Here is a 27,048-nt window from a genome sequence, read left to right as displayed (position 1 = left end):
ATTCCTGATTTCAATTGTTTTCAATTCAGTTTACTCATAGTCTACCAAAAATAATAACATTTAGGTTTAAAAGAAGAGACTGTATACATCCCGCTTTAAAATATTTTTTCCAAATTGTATAATTAATTGTACAACAAATTAGGTAAATCAGCGTCCATGGAATCTCATCTTGATTTAGTGCTTGTAAAAGACTTAGTTCTTAATGTAAATGATACATTTACATTCTTCTTAGTACACTTCTTCTTTTGTAATGGATGTAAATACAAGTAGTTTTAAAAGCATATGGAGTATAAGGAAAACAAAAGCAATATTAGTACTTTGTCCTTATATATTTAGTTACACAGTACAAAATAGTTTAATTATTTTTATATATTTAACATAATACGCATGACGTACTCTGAACAGCTCTTTCACGTAAGTCAGTTTACAAATAATCCCCAAATTTTCAAAGACTATTCATAACTCTGTTAAATGAGCTGTCAATTTCTTAAAAGACCAAGCACCCTATCAAGTATCATATTGGTATTGTCAGCAACCAAGGAAATTTGTTCTTGCGTATTCGTCACCACGGTGTCCAACAGATCACTAACTCCAGGCGACTTCACATTGACGGTTATTCGAGAGCAATCAGGCAAAGGTTCCGGATCTGTGGAGGCTCCAGGTACGGGATTTCCGGTCACAAACACCTCAGGCCAACAGTGACACGCCAACATCCCTGTTGGTGATGGAAAATATAATTACTTCTGTATACTAGCTTACACTGTTCCAGACATAACCTCGTAACGAGTTACAGTCAATTAGGCCCAGATTTACAAACGGTCTGACTGGGCTGATTGTAGCCGAGACGGCACAGAAGCCTGTTGATCGGCTTCTACCTGGAATTTCACATACAACTGCAGGCAAGGAAACAGCTGTCTGTCACAGCTATGGCAACGGTTCTGCTTTTCTCAGATCGTCAGCCAGCACAGTCCACTAGCCGGGAATACGTACCTTGTGCAGCACATTCATTTAATCTCGTCGGTTCTGTTGCCGCGGAGTGGTGCACAGTGCACAGCTACCGCAATATTATTTGGTTTTGTCCAGGAACTGTGCAACTACTTTTCTGCGTTAACGCCAGAGGTAAAATCATTGTCATAAATTATATGATCAACATAAACAGGCGCTGTCTTGGCTTTGGTAAAAGGTTATAAGGAAATAATAGAATCGTTGAGAATGCTATCTATGAACCTCTGTGCAAAACCTGCATGTAGACTTAGGGAGAAATGTTTTGGAGAGAGTAGACAAATTTTCCTACAGAGTGAAATTCATAATCTTGAGTCAGAAATAAAACATTTGAAACATTTTGGAGGGATTCTTCAACGCCAAAAGGGCGCAAGAAACCGCAATAAAACTGGCTGCATGTGATGTTCCTAGCTACTCAACACTAACAAAACAAAATATGTTTGAAGATGAAATAAATGGGACTGAAGGAAAAGTGGACGAAAGAACAAATGTGAAACATAATGTATATTTTACAATAAAGGACTCACTAATAGAAAACCTACCTGTAAAGAAAGAAATATACGAGATCGTATGCCAGATTGCAAGTCCTACCTCTTTTACTCAACTACCAACAGAGGTCAACAGATGTGAAAAGAGCGGTTTAAAAACTGTGAAAGATCCATTCTGAAGGCATCAATGTAGATTTCGTAAACGAATGTGTTTCATCAGTGTATTTTTACATAAAAGAAAACCCTATATCGAGTACTTTTTACAAATCTCAAAATTGTGATTAAAATGCTTTTTACTCTGCCAGTGATAAGCCGTTCTGTGGAAAGAGACTTTTCAGTGCTAATCCGGATAAATATTTATAAAGGCAACTCTAAAAAAATAAAAATAAAATAATTCATTGGTGATCATGTACACAGAAAAGGATTTGACTTTAATAACATACTTTTCTGAAATCGTACAAGACTTTGCCGAGAAATATTCCCGAAATAAATCTTTCATGTAACCTTTTGTAAGGTTTCAGTTTCAATTGTCAAGATTTCGAAATGCCTTTTTAGATCTAAGGTCAAAAAATGTTGATTTGTTTTAATTTTCTGAGTTTTTTTTTCCAAAAATATAAGTTTACATTTCTAATTATTATTATGAATTCAAGAATAAGTCTTATGTAATATACAATTAAATCCAATTTTTAATCAAAAGTTCTTAGTAATTTAGAATCTTCAATCATCAAATAATACTGCCATATTAAGTTAATGATTGGGCTTATCCCTAGTATAAAATTTGTTTTATTTGTATTGAAAGTGTTAAGCGTGTTACTATGTCAGATGTTAAATATCATGTTATTGTATACAGTTTGTTTTTCAATGCTAATATATTTACCCTTAATACTGATGTAAATTGTTTGCTAACACTCAAATAACTTCCATGGAGTGATTGCACCATGAACAAACTCGATGTTGATTATATAAAAGTAGAGTTGATGTAAAATGTATAGTCCGCAGATCAGGTTGTTTTTGAGACATCGTGAGGACACACTTACGAGATTAAATTTCATTGAAAATAAAAAATGACCTACAGCGTATGACAAAAGTGGCCAACGTAAGGAAATTACTGGAGAAAAGTCTACAAACTACGTTCACCATGAACAAACTCGATGTTGATTATATAAAAGTAGAGTTGATGTAAAATGTATAGTCCGCAGATCAGGTTGTTTTTGAGACATCGTGAGGACACACTTACGAGATTAAATTTCATTGAAAATAAAAAATGACCTACAGCGTATGACAAAAGTGGCCAACGTAAGGAAATTACTGGAGAAAAGTCTACAAACTAAGTTCAGCATGAACATAATAAATACGTTCTTACAAACTGTCGCTGAGATTGTGTGTTTAGTCGGCATTGAAGACATTTAACCAAAACTGTTACCGTCCTATAACAATGCTTGCACGCGTGTATTCCACTGAAGTAAAATTACCTTAAGTTTATCCCTTAAGAGTAAGTTAAACCTCAAACACCAGACCCTTATATACATAAATGGATTGTACAATTGTATTATAGTCGATGGTCCTTATTATTAATTAGCATCGAAACATTTTCATGTGTCATTGTACTTTCCTACCAATGTACATTGTGCTTTACACCTTAATAACAATACCAATTGTACAAATAATAGTATATTGTTATTCTTATCCATATTTGAATGTATAAATATTTTTGTCCCGAATAAAAAGTTTAAAAATTAAATAGAAACGATAATGTAGATATCTAAAAACTAAATAAAAGTTACATATAACAGTACACTCCTTAGATCTGATACGGAAATCGAGACGAATATTGTTTGCTTAGCAGAATGGAACAGGAAAGCTGTCATTACACTTTCTTTTACCTTGAATTTTGACATACAGAATTTAACTATATTTTTCACCGGAGAGACAAAAGCACATATGACTCACGCGTCCAGTTGATCCAGAACTATGTCTAATTATTACATTAAATACATATAATTACCTTTGAAACAGAACTAATTAATTGTCAAAGGGAATGTTACACTGCTACGACCATACCAGATATATGATAACCTTTTAATGGCACGTCCAATAGCCATACATTGCAATATATGACTTTGTGTACTTTAGTGGTAGGGCCAGGAGTTGTAATTAAGAGTGTTGAAATAAATAATATTTCAAAATTAGTTTGATGTATACATTATCTGTATTAGCATAAAATATACAAATAACAATAACACATTTTCAACAGTTTAACCTGTTTATTTTGATGTTCAGTACAAAATATATAACAAACATAAATACACCTACATTCAGAAATAATGGATAATAATTTTCACATTACTAATAAGTATTCTCTGAATAGTTACAAAAGTTATGAGATGCTTCACTTTAATCCCTTAGCTGCGATTGAAATTCCTTTACGATTTGTAATCACCTAAAACCTTATCCAGTACCATAATAACGCTGAGATTTGCTAAAGAAACTTGGCCTTGGGTCATCACCACTGTGCCTAACATCAAAACAGCTTCACTAGGCAGAGTGTCTGCAACTTTGCTCGACCCAAGGTTTCCGTCCGTAGGAGGCATAGGTCCATAGGAGCCGAAGCGCAAAGCATATTGGTACGAGTAGTATACACTATGCCTTAGCCGTAATAAGTGACGACCGTCAGATATTTTGAAGAGAACGATCCGCTTTGTCTCTGAATAGTATATCTCAACTCAGATTCCTGAGAAGACCCTCTCCTGTGAGCAACAGGATTACTTGAGCACGACCAGGCAAGGAGATACACTCCCCAGGTAGCATTAGCTACACTGCTACACCTCTAAGATATGTGTTGACACGTTTAACGTGAACTGCACTCATTTACTTGTGGAAGTCCTAGATTAGTATTTCTCGCTCAGGAGAGAAAACCCCGAATAAATGAGATCCAAGAACAAATAATTACTAAGGATACAAAATATTATCATCTGTATTTGAATTATGACTTCAGGAAAATATATATTTTTAATGATTTATGACTTTAAAGAATGTTTTAGTATAAAAAATATGCAATTTCCTTCAGTAATTCCTAATATCCACAAGGTAAGAGTAAGTCATTATAGTTTCTGCGAAACGGACTTCAAAGAAAAGTTTCAAGTCTACAACCTTAAAAATGTTTAATTTCGATTGACAATTATCATAGTGTTCCTTTATATACTTCGTATGGCCCCCACTCTGGCCTGAAGCAGATCAAGTGTTACTGAAACTATTGAAACTGTTAATACAATATTGAGGAATGCTGCATACCTGTACACATTTGTCTAATTCCTTGACAGAAAACGTTTCACTTGCCGACTCCAGGGACCTAAAACATTGTATTTTATACTTAAAGTCCAATTATTCTTAACTGGATCAGGAGATTGGAATATCTTCCAGTTACTATTCATGTTACTTTAGGAGTGTTTATCATGCCTTATATGGCTACTACGTATCTTTTATTAGATAGGATATCGTGTGGGCAGATAGATAGGATCAATCTCAAATGGGCAGTTCTTCAAATTTTCTTAACAACTTTAGGTAACCAACTAGAAAGATTATCTATATTTTATTTGTTTATGTATTTGTATGATAATTTCTATTGACTCTTTTAGGCAATAAATAAATAACATATACAAAATATTGATTGGAAAAGTCTATTTATCAAGTTATTGTGAAACTATGGGGAAATTATTAAATTAACCATACGCTCACATTTTCAAAACTCAATTAATGTACAAACAAAAGTATATTATTCAAAGTACTAATTGAGTATTTGATGTATGGTTACTTTAAATACTAAATATACTTTTTTTATATTTCAGGCCATTACTCCTGACGCAGGCTTAACATATTTACATAAAACACATGAACTATGGAGATAAACAGTTTTGACATGATGCAAATCAATGCAACTGTTTCCAGCACTGACCTTTAGAGTTTTGAAATATTTACATTAAACACTTAACATGAACTATGGAGATAAACAGTTTTGACATGATGCAAATCAATGCAACTGTTTCTACCACTGATTTAGCAGACCTTTGATATAACTTAAACACTTACCAAGAACTATGGAGATAAACAGTTTTGACATGATGCAAATCAATGCAACTGTTTCCTGCACTGACCTTTAGAGTTTTGAAATATTTACATTAAACACTTACCAAGAACTATGGAGATAAACAGTTTTGACATGATGCAAATCAATGCAACTGTTTCTAGCACTGACCTTTAGAGTTGTGAAATATTTACATTAAACACTTACCAAGAAACTATGGAGATAAACAGTTTTGACATGATGCAAATCAATGCAACTGTTTCTAGCACTGACCTTTAGAGTTTTGAAATATTTACACTAAATAAACACCAAGAACTAATGGAGATAAACAGTTTTGACATGATGCAAATCAATGCAACTGTTTCTTGCACTGACCTTTAGAGTTTTGAAATATTTACATTAAACACTTACCAAGAACTATGGAGATAAACAGTTTTGACATGATGCAAATCAATGCAACTGTTTCCTGCACTGACCTTTAGAGTTTTGAAATATTTACATTAAACACTTACCAAGAACTATGGAGATAAACAGTTTTGACATGATGCAAATCAATGCAACTGTTTCTAGCACTGACCTTTAGAGTTGTGAAATATTTACACTAAACACTTACCAAGAACTATGGAGATAAACAGTTTTGACATGATGCAAATCAATGCAACTGTTTCTAGCAGTGACCTTTAGAGTTGTGAAATATTCTAACGCATTTTTCTTATCAGTTTCTCTTGATAGTTCATTGCCTCCAGGAACTGTGGTTTGAAATTTATTGGAGAGCCTACCTGATGTGTTCACTTATTTTATCAGCACAACTCATATCTACTTCCGTGTTAGCAAAGCAAGATTTCGCAAGGAATACGAATGAGCAGAGGATCTATTAGTCCAAATAAACAGTTTTTTATGAGAGATCTATTCCATTTTTGAACTTATTCTCATGGCCCACTGGCCTGTGCGAGAATTATAATCAAGCGTAACAGTCAGTATTATAGTGATAAAAAGTGCATTCAGAGGTAGAATTTTAAACTGCGCTATCTTTAAGTCAGTTTCAAGCTACTTGTATTAGATCATGAGCTCTGATAGGTTGAACTGATAGGTTATCGTACCTACGAGAAGTGGTACGATGTAAGGAAAAACTAATAATTTATTTCAATATTTTTAATGTGAGAATATCGAATAATGTTATAAATGCGAAATTGACTTTATTTGTTTTTTTTTTTTTTTACTCGTAAATTATTCAACTGACTATACTGAAATTGTACATGAACATTCTTAGGTTCCCTGGGATGAACATTGGGTTATTCTTATTTCGCAAATCCTTCCTGGCAACGTCCCATTGGTCTTTAAAGTAGCGAAAATCCCATCTTTGTATCTAAATTTGTGAAATAATAATTAAAAGAGCATGTCTAATGTAATCTACTGTTCTGTATAAACATTATTTCAATTATTTTACATTCATAGTGAGAACATTCTCTAAGGAATAACAAATATTTTTAAAACCGTTTTAGATATCAACGATTATGTACCTTACATTCGATTCATCTACCTTAAAAAATTCCCTAAAACATAAAATGGTCAGAATTTGACACCGAAGATTCGCTTTGAAGCGATATCCAAGAACTATACTAGATGAATGTTCGTTGCACTGTACTTTTGAACTAATATACCAATTACAGTGCCAAATCTTCTAAAATATTAACAATAATTTCAGTTTATAAAGAAATAAAGTGTACTGTTAACCGTACATTTTTATTAAATATTTAGTATTTGATCTAAAAATATTTACAATCTAACATGTAACTATAAATTTTAAGACTGATATAAAATTTATCTTATTTAATTTTAGACAGAAGTAGGCTTCCCTGATTCGATATATATATTGTTGATTGGGAACCAAGGAAAAATCAAGCATGGAACAAAACATGCTAGAAACAAAAAAAATAACAATAGGCATAAATATACATTTTTTACAAATTTTCTTGATCAAGACAAACTCAACATCGGAGTCGGAAATGTAACTCACTTAAGTAACTCACTGAAGTACTTAATTCAGGTGCAAAAACTACGAAACCGCGTGCGAAGCCACGGATAACTGCTAGTTAATAATAATGATTAAAATATAGATAAAATTTTGTGTAGAGAATACAGAATAAGTTGATAGTCCTTTGCCTCATATATCTCACAATATCATTCCACTATAATTCGTACGTTAATTGGTTTCTTTGATGATGTACGAGTATGTTTTTCCAACTGCAGAGTACAGATACTGCTTTATGTATATTTGAGTATACGAATACTTATTTAAATATAATTTTTTGTAAGGAAGGCCTAGTAACGTGTAATTTTACTGAAGCTGCTACATTTAAACTTTAATCCATTTATGAGTCGATTAGTTTAACATGATGTCAGGTTAATTACACAAACCTATTGTGAATACTGAGTTTTATCTCATTATTATATTTTACAATTGATTAATTGTCTTATTTACAAAGTAATAGTTCTTCAAAATATACAACTATTTCATATAATATTTTTGGAAAACATTACTAATTCTATAACTTATTATTACAGTTAACTGAAACGCAGCCTTCATGTTCGAATCTCTTGACATTTTTAACTTCCAAAGAATCCAATTTTTAATACCCCACATCTTTTGCCATCAGACATCACAGTCTAATATACCATTGTTGACAATAATAATAGTTGCGTCATATTATCACTAACCCAAATGCTCAATTTTCTTGCTCTCACAATAGTTCCAAACATATTATAACTTATAGTATCACAATTTGAGACGAAATTAATTATTTTATTAGCAATATTTATCGTTAAAGGCTTAATTACTTCGACTTTCCAGTTGATTTCAACTCCACCACTATTTAACCTAATATGATTTCCATAGCAGTTGAGGCAATAAGTACTAACAATGTATTACAAAAATAACATAATTTATTAACAAATAGTACAAAATATAATAAACTATACTTAATTAGATGAACCTCCTGGTGAGTGTTTCAATATGGGACACCTAGAACCCGAAGGAAAGTCTTCACACCGTAGTCACTAACCCATCGAGTTCGCCGCCCCCAGCATGCCCCCCTGCATCATCTTCATAGCACCAGACATAGCTTGGCTTCCCATGTTAGTTAATGTCATCAATGGATTCATAAGTGTCTGTAACATCTGGTTGCCTCCACTAGTGGCTGAATCCATCATGCTCTTTAATGGATTCACATCAATTTTTAAGTCAATAACATCACTGCCACCACCTCCGCTTCCGCCACCTCCACTTCCGCCGCCACCACTGCCCTGTTGAGGTGTCGGTCCTGGTCCTGGCACGGCGTCCGGTATCGGTCCAGCTTCAGTGACCAGAAAGAAATGGATCACAATGATACCTGTTAACATATCACAGCGATGGCTTAAACGTTTGATACATTGACTAATTGACATTTGATCTTATAAATTGTTTGTGTTCTTATACGTTTCTTTAACCAGCGTCATTGCAAGGAGGACATAAGTTTACTTTAAATTCGTTCAATGTACAACTAAGAACAATTGTGTGAACAATGAATGAATTTAAATTGTTTAAAACGCTTTCGCCGCGGTAAGATATTATAAGGTTTCCAAATAACATGAACGGAAACATAACCGAGTTAAGCTACGATTGGTTGGCTACATCTTAGGTGTTTCACCACTGAGCTATCCAGTCCTGCAGTATCCCCCCCCCCACCCCGTCATTCTTGACGTTCCAATACGAGGTGTGGGTCTGCCGTACTCCCACATTTTCTGTACTATGCGATGTCGACACCAAAAGGCCAGATCTTATCTTATTCAGAGTTGTTATAGATTAAAATGCTGTTTAAAAGGAAAATGGTATCGTCCAGAATACCCAAAATATGAACGAATCTCTATTGGTCAGACTAAAATGTGAAAGAAAAACACGACATGTTTTTTTGTTAGACTTCAACATTGTTTAGAAGCTAAGATTGGTTTAAAAGTCGCTTATACATGTTATAGGTAACAAGTTTAGGATAATTTTATACCTAAGGAACAATCTTGCGTGTTTTATTCGCTTAAAATAATAATTTTTTACATTATATACTTTTTTTAACAAAAATGTGGCATATGCCCTAAAACAAATTACCAAGTTGTCTACGTAAAGCCTCCCATGCAGACCCGAAACCTGATGTGCGTTTAATCTTATTAAATTGGTTGGCTGTGTATTATAACATGAATAAGTCAATGATGGATATTGATAGAATGCTAATGTCCAATGTATTATTTCTGTAATTATTATTCATAAATAAAGGTGCAATACAGCTTACGCCACGATGATTAGCCTCGAGAGCGACCTAAACCTATCGGCTCAAGAATGACGCTGGACCCTCTCTAGACTCCTTAGTTTCATCTTAAATTCTATTAAACACACACAATTGTTAAAGTTTATGGTACAAAACGTTTAATATAATTCTTATTCTACACCTTTTTCGCGGTAGAAACATATGTTACCAACAAACAGAAAACTATTTCACTTGGTAAAATTGTTTTATCACAATAAAATAAACAAAAGGAAATATTAAATTTCACTTTGAATAATAAAGATTAAAAAAAATATGGTTGCCTGTAAAGTCGGTTTTACGGGCGAAGATTTTACGTGACAACGTCTTTTTCTCGGTAGAATATTTATTGATATGAATATTATTAAATTGCACAATAGGAACAAGGAATTGAATGAAAATAAGAATTGCACAAATTTTAACTATAGAAATATATTTTGTTTACTAGAACATTGTACATAATTTGAAATTAATTAAAATTTGTTATTGTAAATGGTAAAGTTGAATAAAACATTTACTAAAATTGGAATTTGAAATTCTTGCTAAACACAGTTAAATTCTAACTCCGCGCGTGGTGATTGGTCGGTTTAGTTCGTTTGTTTGGTCGCACTGTTATGACAGGTTAGAGGTTATAATTTGTTATTTTAAATGTTTGACTAGCAATACGCGCTGTTTCTTCTCAATCGACTGAATTACGATTGATTGCAGAGTGATTTAAACTAATAATTTACTTAACACTATCAACATTTGTCAATAGTATGACATAACCTATAAACTCAGTTTCTCAACTTTTGTGTCAATCTAACAATTAATCAATCAATCATAGTTTACGATAATGAAATATCAGTGTACAATTATTTACCTTTATTGTTGTAGTTGTTGTAAATGACGAATCTAAGCACTCCACATTTTCACGAATAAACATAGTTATCTGCTTTATCCCGTGCGGCGGACCCACAGTTATCTGCTTTATCCCGTGCGGATCCCGTGCGGCGGACCCACTGGACGGGCATCGTAACGTTACCGGGCGTTACACTTTTTCATGAGTGACTCCGAGCCGCAACCTAATTTAAGACGTTGTCACGTCAAAAATGAATTTAATAAAGCAGAAGAACTTATGTAAAATGGCGGTATATTTATCAAGGCCACACTACTCTGTTTTATTCTCTCTGCAGGGTTATTTTCTATACCTAGAAAGGTGGACAGACAGGCGACAGATATAGTCAGCCTCACATCCCGTACTGAATATTCGATAGCTGTCCCAACTATTTTTGTATTTTGTTCTTAATGGTTTAACGGATAATTAAGAGATTCGTAAAGCATGAAAATGTGTTACAGCCTTTGCTTCATTACAGCTTAACCGATTCTCAATGGATTACAAACTATAGCATACGCAGATTTATCCACTTCAGCAACATTTACAGCGTTGGAAATAACGGTAACTGTTATTCATTTTTATTTCTGCACTTTAAAATAAATCGGGAAAGGATTAAACATTCTCTGTGCTTAGCTGATTGAAATGTGTTTCTGCAACAAAACTCGCAACACCCGAGAGCGTACAGGCCACTAAGTCGAACAAATCCCTTTATTGTTTCTATTTATCTTCTGTGAAATTTAATTCCTCAATATAATGGATATCAAAACACCAGTCTCGCTTTGAGGCTGAGTGTACGAGTACTCTAATTAGTTGAGGTTTTTGCACATAAACTACACTTCCAAATTCTTGTTGAATGTAATGATATCAATTTGGTCTTATTTACTGATTGAGCTTTTAGTTATACAGTAATACTATCAGGGCTATGCTACTTATGTATATGGATACATGGAAATATATTGTAAAGCATACTTGTCTTGGTCGTTAATAAATATTGTGTAGAGTAAATGTGAGTAGATTACCTAGCGTTTAAGCCTAATTTGGCCAAAATAAACATGTATTAACACTGGAAGAAAAATTTTATCTATTAGTTATCTATTATTTCTTTTCGTTATCGTAGAATGTGATGTGTGCCATATTGAGCAGTTGTGTGTACAGTGTATTTTGTTGTCCATCTATAATAAATAACGAAGTATTAAAATGAATCATCTTTAAACTGTCTATATCTCAGAATTACAGTAATGAAGACAATACTTCACTTTTTGCAATTAGAAATAAAACATGATTTCTTTAGCCAAATTTATTTCTGTAGTAAAACAAAATTATGAACAGAGTGAAGGGACTGATTGCGTTCGGCTCCTCATAGTCTATGACGTTCAGTGATAAGTATTATGTGTATCCGCTCCCCAGTGTATTCGTTTCCTTCCCTGTTCTTTTTTTACCTCTTTTTCTAGAGTTTAAAATTAAATACTGCACACTATTTTTCTATTATCCGGTTATAAAATACTTTTGTGTTATCGTGTTACTTTGCTGAATATGTATTACAAATGTATTATACCATTGAACATAGTGGATGTTATAGTTTAGTTCTCAAAAATATAAAACAGTGATGTGGATATTAGGCTTTTAAGGATTTAAAAACTAATTCGCACTCTACTATGACACAATCTAGATTTTTATGAATCTACAGAAAAGACTTTTTTTATTTTTAAGAAAGAAATCGATTGTACGACTCTATTTTTACGTATCTGACGTCCAGTTTAAGGGTGTTCTATTATTAAGTGGACGTATAAACGCTTGCCTACGTTATGACGACATGTTTTTACCTCGGTACACTCAACAACTTGTACCTGACGCCCAGCTTACGGGTTTTCTTTTATTAAGTGGAAGTAATAAAACGGTTACCCTATCGTTATGGACCACATGGTTCTTAGCTCGGGTATACTCAAACTCCTTGTATCTGACGCCCAGCTTACGGGGTTTATATTATTAAGTTGGGACGTTATAATAACGGTTTAATATATCCTTACGATTATGACGAAGTTTTTAGACTCGATTTACACTCTAACACACTTGGTAATTCTGGACGCCCAGGCTTTACGGGTGTTTATATTTTGAAGTGGACGTATAAACGGTTTTCCTATCGTTGATGACCCACATTGTTTTTAGCTCGGTATACTCAAACACCTATGTATCTGACGCCCCTCAGCTTACGGGGTTTATTATTATTAAGTGGACGTATATAAATCGGTTATCTACGTTATGACCCACATGTTTTTAAGCTCGGTATACTCAACAACCTTGTATTGACGCACCTGCTTATCAGGGGTTTATTATTAATTAAGTAGGACATATAAACGGTTATCTACGTTATGATCCGCATGGTCTAGTTTGTTTTTTAGCTCGTTACACTCAACACCTGTGTATCTGACGTCACAGCTTACGGGGTTAATATTATTAAGTGGGACGTAATTATATAAACGGTTATCTACGTTTATGACCACATGTTTTAGCTCGGTATACTCAAACAACCTTGTTTCTGATCGCCCAAGCTTACGGAGGTTTTATATTATTAAGTGGGACGTATAAACGTCAGTTATCTACGTTATGACCAACATGTTTTAGCTCGGTATTACTCCAAACAACCCTTGTATCTGAACGCCCAGCTTCCGGAGTGTTTATGATTATTAAGTGGACGGTATAAACGGTTATATACGCCTTATGACCGCATGTTTTTAAGCTGCGTGTACACTTCAACACCTTGTATTCTAACCGCCCAGCTTACGGGGGTTTTCTACTTTTTAAGTGGACCGAAATAAAACGGTTACCTACCGTTATGACCACATGTTTTTTAGATCGGTATACTCAACACCTTTGTATCTGACGCCCAGCTTACGGGGTGGTTTATATTATTAAGTGGACGTATAAAACGCTTGCACTTCGTTATGTCGCACATGCTTTTTACCTCGGTACAACTCAAACACCTTGTACCATGACGCCCAGATTACGGGTTTTCTAATTATTAAGTGGTACGAAGAAAAATAAACGGTTACCTTCGTTATGGACCACATGTTTTTAGCTCGGTATACTCAACAAAACACCTTGTATCTTGGACGCCCAGCTTACGGGGCTTTTATATATTAAGTGGACGTATAATAAACGGTTATCAAGTTATGTACCGCATGTTTTTTAGCTCGTTTCACATCAACATCCTTGTATCTGACGACCATGCTTACGGGTTAATATTTATTAAGTGGACGTTTAAACGTGTTATCTACGTTTATGGACCACAATGTTTTTTTAGCTCGGTATACTCAACATCCTTGTCATCTGACGCCCGAGCCTTTACGGGTGGTTTATATTATTAAAGTGTGGACGTATAAACGGTTATCTACGTTATGACCACATGTTTTAGTCAGCCTATCAGTATACTCAACAACCTCTGTATCTGGACGCCCAGCTTACGGGGTTTATATTATTAAGTGGGACGTTTAATACGGTTATCTACGTTATGAACCGCTTGTTTTTAGCTCGTTACACTCAAACACCTAGTATCTTGACGCCCAGACTTCGGGTTTTTTTCTAATTTATTAAGTGACGAATAATACGGTTAACCTACGTTCTGGACCAACATGTTTTCTAGCTCTGGGATATACTCAAAACTCCTTGTATCTGACGCCTCAGCTACGGGTTTTAGGGGGTTTTTTATATTATTAAGTGGACGTATAAACGGTTTATCTACGTTATGACAGCATGTGTTTTTAGCTAGTTACACTCAACACCTTGTATCTGACGCCCACTGCTTACGGAGGTTTTATATTTATTAAGTGGACGTTATATACACGGTGTATCTACGTTATGGGACCACATGGTTTTAGCTCGGTATACTCAACAACCTTGTATCTGGGACGCCCAGACTTACGGGGTTTATATATATTAAGTGGACGTTATAATACGGCTTATTTACGTTATTGATCACATGTTTTTAGCTCGTTACTCCTCAACTCTTGTATCTGTCGCCCTGCTTACGGGTTTTCTATTATTAATCGTGGACGAATAAACGGTTTACCCTACGTTAAGACCACATGTTTTTAGTCGGTATTACTCAACACCTTGTTATCTGTCCGACCCAGCTTACGGGGTTTTATATTATTAAGTGGACGTATAAAACGACTTGCCTAACGTTATGACCACATGGTTTTTACCTCGGTACACTCAAACACTTGTACATGACGCCCTGCTTACGGGGTTTCGTATATATTAAGTGGACGAAATTAAAAACGGTTACCTTAGTTTTGACCACTTGTTTTTTGCTCCGGTATTACTCTATCACTTGGTATATGACGCCCAGCCTTACGGGGGCTTATTATTTATTAAGTGGGACGTATTGATTTAGATAATACGGTGTTTCTTACGTTTTGAACCGCTTGTTTTTAAAGCTCGTTACACTCAACATCATTGTATCTGACGACCCAGCTTTAGGGGTCTTAATTATTATTTAAAGTGGAACGTTTTATATACGGTGATTATGACGTTATGCCCACATGTTTTAGCTCGGGTAATACTCAACCTACCTTGTATCTGAAACGCCCAGCCAGCTTACGGGGGTTTTATATTATTCAAGTGGACGTTAATAATATATACGGGTTATCTACGTTATAGACCAACCATGTTTTAAGTCGGTATAATCCAACACCTTGTAATATTGACGCCAGCTTACGGGGATTTATATTATTAAGTGTGAACGTATATACACGGTTTATCTACGTTATGGACCGCATGTTTTTAGCTCGTTACACTTCAACACCTTGTATCTGGACGACCCAGCTTACTGGGTTTTCTCATTTATTAAGTGGCACGAAATATATCGGTTACCCTACGTTATGATCCACATGTTTTTTAGCTTCGGTATTACTCAACACCTTGTATCTGACGCCCAGGCCTTCGGAGGTTCTATATTCTTATGTGGACGTAATTAAAAGGTTATCTACGTTTTGACCGCATGGTCTTTTTAGCTCCGTTTACACATCAACACCTTGTAGCTGACGCCCTGGCTTACGGGGGTTTATATTATTAAGTGGAACGTATAAAACGGTTATCTTAGTTACTGTTCCACATGTTTTAGCTCCGGTATACTCAACACCTTGTATCTGTCGCCCAGCTTACGGTGGGTTTATATTAATTTAAGTGGACGTATAAACGGTTATTCTACGTTTTTTGATCACATGTTTTTAGCTTCGGGCTATACCTCAACACCTTGTAATCACTGGACGCCAGCTTTACTGGGCTTATATATTATTAAAGATGGACGTTATAAACGGTCTAATCTTTATTACGTTATGTACCTACATGTTTTTAAGTCTCGGTACTACTAACACATTGTATTTGACGCTCCAGTCTTACGGGGGTTGTTATATTATTTAAGTGGAACGTAATAAAAACGGTTATCTGCGTTATGACCAGGGTGTTATTAGGTCCGGTTATACTCAACACCTTGTATCTGACGCCCAGGCTTTAAAGGGTTTAAATTATTGAAGTAGACGTATAAATACGTGTTTTCTACGCTAATGATCAACATGTTTTTGCTCGGTTTAATCAAAACCTCTATATCAAGAACAGCCCAGCTTACTGGGTTTATATTATTATACGTGGACGTATATAAACCGGTAATCTACGTTATGACCGCATGTTTTTAGCTCGTTTTACACTCAAAACCTTCATATGTCAAGACGCCCACTGCTTACTGGGTTTATATTATTAAGTGGACGTTAATAAACGGTTATCTTCGTATTATGACCGCATGTTTTCTTGCCTCGTCATTACACTCTACACCTTGTATCTGACGCCCTGCTTACGGGGGTTTATATTATTATGTGGACGTATAAACGCGTTTTGCCTACGTTATGTCCACATGTGTTTACCCTCGGTTTACATCTCAACACCTTGTACCCTGACGCCCAGCTTACGGGTTTTTCTATTAATTAAGAGGACGAAATAAAACGGTTAACACTACGATATGACCACATTGTTTTTAGTCTCGGCTATACGCAACACCTTGTATTCTGACGACCCAGCCTTACGGGGGTTTTATATTGATTGATGTGGACGTTATAAATCGGATTATCTACGTTATGTTCTCATGTTTTTAGGGCCTTTCAGGTATACTCAGACTCCTTTGTATCTGACGCCCAGCTTACTGGGGTTTATTATTATTAAGGTGGACGTTTAGATTAAATCGGTTTATCTGCGTTATGACCACTGTGTTTTTATGGTCCGGTTATACTCAACACATTGTATCTGACCGCCCAGCTTACGGGGGTTTGGTTTTTATTAGGTAAGTGGGACGTTATTAAACGGTTATCTGGCGTCTAGACTCGTGTTTTTAGGTCGGTATTACTCTAAACACCTTGTATATGGACGCCCAGCTTTAAAGGGTTTATATTAATTAAAGTAGACGTATAAACGGTTATCTACGCTATGATCACATGTTTCTAGTCTGGTATACTCAAAAGCTTATATCAGACGCCAGCTTACTGGGTTTATATTTTTAAATTGGACGTATAAACTGGTTTTTCTACGTTATGACCACTTGTTTTGTAGCTCGGCTATACTCAAACACCTTGATATCCTGAAGACCAGCTAAATGGGTTTTATATTATTAATGTGGACGTTATAAACGGTTTTATCTTTACGTTTACTGACCACATTTTTTTTGCTCGGTATAATCTCAACACCATTGTATCTGACGACCAAGCTTACGGAGGGTGTATATTACTTAAGTGGTCAGTAAAAATAAACGGTTTTCTGCAGTTAAGACCACGTGTTTTTAGGTCGGGTATATCTCAATCACCTTGTATCTGTGCCCAGGCTTAAAGTGGGTTTTAATATTATTAAGTAGAACGTATAAACACGGTTATCTACGCTATGATCACATGTTTTTCTGCTCGGTATAATCAAACCCATTATATCAGACGCCCAGCTTAACTGGGTTTATATTATTAATTGGACGTTTATAAACGGTTATCTACGTGGTGACCAACACTGTTTTTTTAGCTCGGTATACTCAAACACCTTGTATCTTGACGACCAGCTTACTGGGGGGTTAATATTATTAATCGTGGACTTATAAACGGGTTATCTACGTTTATCGACACATTTTTTTTTATGCTCGGTATACTCAAACACCTTGTATCTGAACGACCTGCCTTAAGGGGTTTGGTGTATATTATTACAGTGGACGTATAAACGGCTTATCTACGTTTATGGACCACGTTCTTTAGCTCGGATATACTCAACAAACCTTGGTATCTGAAGACCAGCTTAACGGGGTTATTATATTATTAAGTAGACGATATAAACGGTTCATCTACCGGTTATGACCACATGTTTTTAGGTCTGGTATACTCAACAACTTGTATTGTATTGTATGCAGACCGGTTACGGGGTTTTATATTATTATGTGGTAAGTACGTATAACGGGTTTATCTACGTTATGGAACCACATGGTTTTAGCTCGGTTATACTCAAACACCTTGTTATCTGGTACGCCCAGCTTTTACGGGGGTTTATATTATTAAAGTGGGCGTAATATACGGTTATCTACGTTATGATCACTTGTTTTTAGCTCGGTATAATCAACACCTTGTATTCCTGACGCCCAGATTACTGGGGTTTTTATATTATTAAGTGGACGTATATAAACTGGTGAATCTCTACGTTATGACCACATGTTTTTAGCTCGGTTTACTCAAACCCTTGTCATCTGACGCCCAGGCTTACGGGGTTTATATTATTAAGGGGACGTAATAACGGTTATCTGCGTTATGACCACGTGTTTTTAGGTCGGTATACTGGCAACAACCTCTGTATCTGACGCCCAGCTTAATGGGTGTATATTATTAAGTAGACGTAAATTTATAGATTAATTATTTATAAACGGTTATCTAACGCTATGGTTCACATGTTTTTAGCTCGGTAATTACTCAAATCACCTTTTTAATCTGACGGCCCAAGCTTACTGGGTTTTAGATTATTTAAGTGGACGTTATAAAACAGGTTATATTACGTTTATGTACCGCATGTTCTTTTAGCTCGTTAACATCTCAACACTTCTATCAGACGCCCAGCTTACTGTGGTTTATATTATTAAAGTGGGACGTATAAACAGGTTATCTACGTTATGACTGCCATGTTTTTAGCTCGTTACACTCAACACCTTTGTATTCTGACGCCCACGCCAGCTTACGGGGGTTTATATTATTAAGTGGACGTTTATAATATACGCTTGGCACTACGTTATGACACATGTTTTTAGTCGAAGTATACTCCAATACCTTGTATCTGGCGACCTGCTTACGGGGGTTTATATTTACTTAAAGTTTGGACGTATAAAACGGTTATCTACGTTATGATCACATGTTTTTAGCTCGGTATACTCAACACCCTTGTATCTGACGCCCAGCTTACTGGGATTTTTATATATTAAGTGTGACGTTAAAAACAGAATAAAACGGTTATCTGCGTTATTAAGACCACGTGTTTTTAGGTCGGTATACTCAACACCTTGTATCTGACGCCCAGCTTACTGGGTTTATATTATTAAGTAGGACACGTTATAAACGGTTATCTGCGTTATGACCACGTGTTTTTCGACTCGGTATACTCAACACCTTGTATCTGCCGCCATGGTTAAAAGAGGATTTATATTATTAAGTGGACGTATTAATCGGTTATACTGCGTTATGGACAAGTGTTTTCTAGCTCGGTATACTCAAACACCTTGTATGCTGACGCCCAGCTTTATGGGTTTATATTTTAGTGGACGTATAAACGGTTTATCTTACGTTTATGACCACATTTTTTTTAGCCTCCGGGTATTATTATCTCAACACCTTGGTATCTGACGACCCAGCTTACGGGGTGTTATATTATTAAGTGGACAGTATAAAACGGTTATCAGTTTATGACCATCCGTTTTTAGCTCGGTATACTCAACACCTCTGGGTATCTGACGCCCAGCTTACGCGTGGTTTATATTCTTAAAGTGGTTGTATAATAACTGGTTTTTCTAACGTTTGATGACCACATTTTTTTAGATCGGTATTACTCAAACATCCTTGTATACTGACGACCAGCTTACCGGGTTTTATTTCTATTATGTGGACGTATAAACGGTTTATCTACGTTATGACACCACATTTTTTTAGCTCTGGTATATACTTCAAACACCTTGTATATTGACGACCAGCTTACGGGGTTTATAATTATTAAGTGGACGTGAATAAACGGTTATCTTACGTTATGACCACCGTTTTTAGTACGGCACATACTCAACAACCTTGTATCTGACGACCTGCTTACGGGGGTTTTTATAGTATTAAGTGGAAGTATAATAAACGGTTATCTAAGTTATGACCCACGATTTTTTAAGCTCGGTATACTCAAACACCTTGTATCTGACGCCCAGATTACAGGGGATTTATATTATTTAAGTGGAGTCGTATAAACGGTTATCTACGTTAGGACCACATTTTTTTAGCTCGGTATACTCAACACCTTGTATCGGACGACCAGCTTACCGGGGTTTATATTATTTAAGTGGATCGTATATATAAACGGTTATTCTACGTTATGACCCTCGGGTTTTTAGCTCGGCTTTATACTCAACACCTTGTATCTGACGCCCAGATTACGGGGTTTATATTATTAAGTTGGAAGTATAAAAACGGTTATCTACGTTTGGACCAACTTTTTTTTGAGTTTCGGGCATACTCATACACCTTGTATTGACGGGACCAAGCTTACGGGGTTTTATCTTCTTAAGTGGACCGTAATTTTAAAACGGTTATCTACGTTATGGACCCAAATTTTTAAAGTTTGGTATATCAAACATCTTGTATCTGACGACCAGCTTACGGGGTTTTATATTATTAAGTGGACGTTTTCTATAATCGGTTATCTGCGTTATGACCACATGTTTTGTAGGGTCGGGTATATCTCAAACACCTTGTATCTGACGCCCCAGCTTACGGGGGTTTATATTATTTAAGTGGATGTGATAAAACGGTTTTCTACGTTTATGACAACATGTTTTTTAGCTCGGTATACTTAACACCTCGTATATGACGGCCCAGCTTACGTGGTGATATTATTAAGTGGGAACGTTTTATTAAAACGGTTATCTTACGTTAGGAACCACCGTTTTTTTGTTCGGCATTACTAACAACACCTTGTTATTCTGACGCCCGCTTACGGGGGTTTAATTATTATTATGTTGGAAGTATTATAAACGGTTATCTACGTTATGACTCACATGTTTTTAGCTCGGTTATACTCAACACCTTGTACTCTGACGCCCAGCTTACGGGGTTTTATATTAATTAGGGACGTATAATCGGTTATTCTTCGTTATGGACTCACATGTGTTTAGCTACGGTATACTCACCACTGTTGTCATCTGCACGCCCAGTTACCGGGGTCTTCATATTTTTTACGGGGACGTTATAATAAACGGTTATCTGCGTTATGACCACATTTGTTTTTAGGTCGGTATACTCAAACACTTGTATCTGACCGCCCAGTATGTTTGTCTGTCTCTGTGTAGGGTTGGCTGCCGTTGTTTTAACTACTACGGATGACCATAGATAACTTTCTAAAGGAAACTACTACAATATAGATTTTACTAAAAACGAGGTGGTTTGAATATTCCATGCAAATTTTCACTCCACTCATGAACTATTATGACATATTACTAATGTATTATAGATGAAATGAACCTGTGTAATAAATTGTACCAACCTAACCCACACAATTTTCTCTAAGCTCTCGTACATTATCCTAGAAAATACGTCTATAAATATTGCTACAGGGAATATACACTTTTGAAAATAATAAAGGCAACTTAAATCGGCTGATCTTTGAGTGATGAGACTTCAGCAATGCCGTCAACGTCGTGGAGGGACCTATCCAAGCTGTCTTTCCTTCACTACAGGATGGATTACAAGACACGTTTTCAAAACAGAACATCTACTATAACAGTCATTATTTTCTTTATGTTTTTTTAAGTTAAAAATAAATAACCAAGTAATAGTTCAAAAATTAGCAATAACTTAGTAACAGTTTTGTTAAACCCATATCAAAATGCAGCCAATGTTATTTAAGTTACAATAATTTTTTTGTTTATTTTGTAATCGAAAAAAATAATATGTATAATCCTCACCGACAAATCAAAAATATTTAATAAAACACTAAAACAACTATTTACTAGAGTTTATAGCTTTCAACATAAAAATAATTTATTTTCACGTGATCAACGATATTCTGATTCATTTTATATATTTGCTATTAATAGAATGAACTAATTGATAAACGGTTAATAACATTTCATTGTGATTCCAGAGCTACGTTAAGCAAACTCATAGAGCTTGACATTACAAATTTCAGAATAGACAATGGGATGTTTATTTAAGATTTTTGTTGATCAATTTTAATGTATGGAAAATATGAAGACGTCAGCAGAACCGCTTGAGTCTATAAATCAGGATGTACGGAATAAGTGATGATGTATCAATACATTTATATGAAAAGTGAATTTATAATTAACAAGAATTATCATAGTCTCAAGAGTTTATAATCTTTAAATTAAAAATTATTGGAAATAATGCACAATACATACAATCTTGTCTCCAACTCAGTTTAGTCATTCTTTAGTCTACAAGAGGTCCGTGTAATTAGTATGTGATTGGTGCTTCGTTAGTGCTCATTAGTGCTTCAATCTCTATCGTTAGTGAGCATCTGATCTTTGTGGGCAGGGGCTAACTTCCCGAAACTGATGGAAGCTCATCATTACTCAATGCGCAGTAAGTACATTTCCCTGGTATTTAATATTTAAGTTGGGGCCTTGTAGTTGTTGTTGTTTGTGCTGAATTACATGCAAATTTAAGATTACAATGCAGAGCATAGTAATATCCTAATTAAATACTGTTAATTTTTAACAAATATTTTGAATGCACTTTTAAAATCATTGATTGATGTGTATGCAAACGTGTGTTATGTAAAATTGATTTTTTAGCGTAACAAACCATTTTTGCAACAACTTTCCATTTTCAGTTCCATAATACTGTAGTAACATTTATCAGCATGACGTGTAGTATTTATTTATGTTTTTCTCCTTACGTCATTTGTGTTTTACTTTGCCGTTTTGTTTAAACTGTGAATTTTTAATAGTATCGTTGTTTGAATTTTACAAGTAATTATAACTGATTTATTTAGCATATTAGAGTTTTATAAAATTAAAAACACGAACTCATTCGTATATACATATTATTTTTCAGTTTTATTTCAAGTATATTTCTCAAAAAAAAAGAAAATTAAATCATCGTATCTCTATTTCGGACAATAAATTTCAAAGACACGTGTTTTTTTATAGATGTGAAATATAACTAATTGACTCATTACATTTTTAATCGGCTACACATAAAGGGCAACGTAATTACACCTAAAGCTAATTACACTAATAGATCGGCTAACGGATCGACTAATTACACCGTAGGGTGCAATTAACAATCGTACAATGTCTCGGTGATGTGGTAGCAATGTGGAAATCAGAATATATACAGACTCGTATAGCACAAAAACGTCTAATTAAAGCCATGCAAGGTGTTAAGTGACAGAATAGCACACATTAACACATTTTATAAGTCAGTTCAGTAGAGCAATTCCTGTATAGAAAGTGTCTATAAATCTAGAGTTTCCATTGTGATAAAAGTTTTGCAGATAAAATAAAAATCCATTGGGCTTGTTATACAGGTCCGAGAAATCTGCCCCGCCCAGAAAACACTAATATTTTAGAATTGGTATGTGGTTAGTACTCGTTAGTGCTTCAAAGCGCCCATCTGCTTATAGTTCCACTTAACATATCGTAAAGCTTCAATGAGACGTGTTGATAATCCGGGTTTACACGTTGTTACTACATCACCGAGATATTGTTTCACTGTTGTTGTAACTACCCATCGGTGGGTGTTATTACATCGTCCTTTATGAGTAGCCGATTGTGTCAAATACATATATTTTCTCCCCGCGGGAAACTATGTACCATTGATTTATATTTTATGTCCGACATAAGGATGTGAAGATTTATCACTTTGTTTGAGAAAATAAACTTCCCGTAAAACTTAACATAAATATAATATGAATTAGTTCTTGTTTTAAATATGTAGTTAACATATTTAACATCCATTATATGACAAGCTAAACAGATACCAAATGTAATTTGTGAGTATATGTGGTATTCAGAAAGCTTTAAACTGCGCGTGTTCAATAGTGACATTTCTGTCCTTCGTGGATCTGTTTTAGGTGTTTGGTTTGACATTTCTGTCCTTCGTGGATCTGTTTTAGGTGTTTGGTTTGACATTTCTGTCCTTCGTGGATCTGTTTTAGGTGTTTGGGTATTTTTAATTTGTAAGTGAACATTCTTTACTTTCTTAATTTGTGAGTATATGTGGTATTCAGAAACCTTTAAACTGCGCGTGTTCAATAGTGACATTTCTGTCCTTCGTGGATCTGTTTTAGGTGTTTGGGTATTTTAATTTTGAAAGACATTATTTATTACTTGTCATATGGCTATTTTAACCGTATTTAAAATAAAAAAATATGACTGTATACATTCCTGTTTTAGATTTAAATACAGCGTCTCCCAAAATTTCACATCTTCTTAAAAGGAACCACAGGAATTAAAGTAATTTTCAAAGGATCATTAATTTACTGATATATATATAACGAATATTTCCCAAGGCGTAAGTTATATTGTTCAAGGTGAAAAGTAATTCGTAAATAGATTATGATAGGTGAAAGTGTCGGGGTATAAGTGGTACGTTACACGGCATTACTGTTGGTCTGTGCTTATGCTTTTAACTTCCTTACCGTGATTCGTCCGGTCCATTGTTTCAACCAAAACTGTGATTAAAGTTTTAAATGTTCCAAATACTTATTATATTATCGGCGGCTTCATACGCTTTCCACCTGTATGGGCACTTCTGGTTCGAATAAATTACATTTACGACGCCAGTGTTGAGTTTGTCTGGTTGACACGATCAAGAAAATATGTAAAAAATTAATTTAAGTCAGTTAGTAAGTAGAGTGTGTTAGTAATTTATTTCGAATTTATAGCAATGGTAATTTACTCCAGTGATAGTATTTTGTGTGCCATAGTAGATTTTTCCATCTTTCATTGATAAAGAAAATATACATCCATGGACAGATCTGAGAAGCCTACTTATGTTAAAAGGCAACTAAAACGTGATTTATAACAGTCTTAAAATTTATAGTAAAAGTTATAAAATTAACTCTACAATTTTATTTTGATGTAATGAAACAATGTTCACACATAACAGTTGATTACATTCATCAGACTCTATCATGTAATAAAATGTGTGTTCTGTAATTCAACTTTAGATACCAGCGGGGCGAAGCATGGAGGAATTTTCAAAATGAGAATGGGCCTATATATTAACCAGGGACCCCAAGAATGTCCATGCAACTTTTCAGTACAATGATCCAGTAACTTTTACTTGATCGAGTCACACACCTAAGATCCGCAAACTCGGGCAACGTTCGTGCTTTTTAAAATAATATAGACGAACATGAAACTTGAGACTAATGATAGCCGACTTATTTATGTTTTTCATATTTCCATCTCTCCTCTAAAATAATTAAAAAATCAGAAATCACACCGCTGTATAATCTATGTTTTAGAAGGCCATTTATGTCATTATGTAAGCAATTAGGTGGCTAGAGGATATCAATTTAAAATTTTGTAAAATCTTTAGCGTAAGCAAAGTATACATTTTTTATTCAAATATTTTATCTTATAAACAGGAAATAACAATTCTTCCTGTACCACCAAATTAAATCAATAACTAAGTTTGGCATGTAGAAGCCTTTCTGAAAAAAGATTTTATAATATAAACCACATATTGTGTATTCATAAAGAAAACTTATTTGATCCACGTTAATATTAACGAGACATCTAAAATATTTTAATAAGATAAATTTCTTTAGTAATTTCCAAACATTCTTACAACTCAAATTTCCATAGTAAATTTAGGCGCATATTTGTACTTAATGGTATATAAATTACATACAAAGCTACATGAAAGTTATTACGGTCGAAATATATTTACCTAATGATAGAGAGACCAAAGATTTTGACATGGTGAGCATTAACGGAAGTTTATTCAGTACTAAGATTGTGTCTACTATTGTTTCTACCTTTAAAAACCTCACTTACTGCTATCAAGGGCCACAATTTCAAGGTCACATGCTGCACATAAATCCACCAACGCAGACTTCAATCGTAAATTAGAATACGCAGAAAAATAAGCACTAAAGTTGGTTTTTTTGTTTACACTTTTCTTTTGTTATCATGAAATATTTCCATTTAGGATGGTTGCTGTTGTTTGTTATTTGATAAGTGATAAGGAACAGAAGACAAGATCAAGGTCACATCTACGTTCCCTTTTCTGTTCATTACATGACAGCTAAGAAGTAAGTATTGCCTTGGAAGTATAAATGCCTTATTCTCATTTACAAAATTGTGATATATCTTAGTTAAAACATGGAAACTTACCATAATGAACTCTATATTCTCTGTTAGAAGGTAATAGTACGTGACAGAGACCACGGATCGTGTAACACTAACAACACTAACCACGCAAGTACGTATCACTCACTGTCGAGATGTCCAGGCAGACATACTATCTTAAGAATTACAACTATTACGTTCTGACATATTCCATGGTTAGTCATGTTCCACATCGAACTCAGTGTTCATTATATTTAAATAAAATTACATGCAAAATTACGTCTATAGATCATTTCGTTTTGAGACGCAGAGAAACAGAGACACAGATATGAAATTCCATCCTCTCGAGTGAATCTTTACAGCTTAGCCAATTTATACATTTAATTTACGGTCCAAAATATATTTATATATACACCCGGCAAGTGAGAGATCCGGGTTCGAGTCCCGGAGGAGCAAGTACTTTTCGTGATTCAATGTTTACTGAAATTATATATATATATATATATATATATATATATATATATATATATATATATATATATATATATATATATATAAGTAGATATGAATATGGCGGTTCTAGCACACTTTTGGAACTAACAGAAATTCAATATAAAATACTGCTTAAAGGACAATACACGAATCTGTAAAATCAAACAGTAAATCTAGAATGAAAATAACTGAATCTATAA

At 34.6% G+C, this 27,048-nt stretch overlaps 1 protein-coding gene across 1 annotated transcript; it reads right to left on the bottom strand.

Annotated features, from left to right (window-relative positions):
* Nucleotides 1–8,494: 8,494 nt before the first annotated feature.
* Nucleotides 8,495–26,055, bottom strand: LOC124356509. Its single transcript, XM_046807565.1, has 2 exons — nucleotides 25,956–26,055; nucleotides 8,495–8,960 (listed from the first exon to the last, which is right to left on the bottom strand). The coding sequence occupies exons 1-2, from the start codon at nucleotides 25,993–25,995 to the stop codon at nucleotides 8,629–8,631; spliced, it is 372 nt and encodes a 123-aa protein (XP_046663521.1). The 5' UTR covers nucleotides 25,996–26,055; the 3' UTR covers nucleotides 8,495–8,628.
* Between the last annotated feature and the right edge of the window lie 993 nt (nucleotides 26,056–27,048).

Source organism: Homalodisca vitripennis, chromosome 1, assembly GCF_021130785.1.
Source record: "Homalodisca vitripennis isolate AUS2020 chromosome 1, UT_GWSS_2.1, whole genome shotgun sequence".
NCBI lineage: Eukaryota > Metazoa > Arthropoda > Insecta > Hemiptera > Cicadellidae > Homalodisca > Homalodisca vitripennis.
This window is presented reverse-complemented; position numbering and strand designations above follow the sequence as displayed.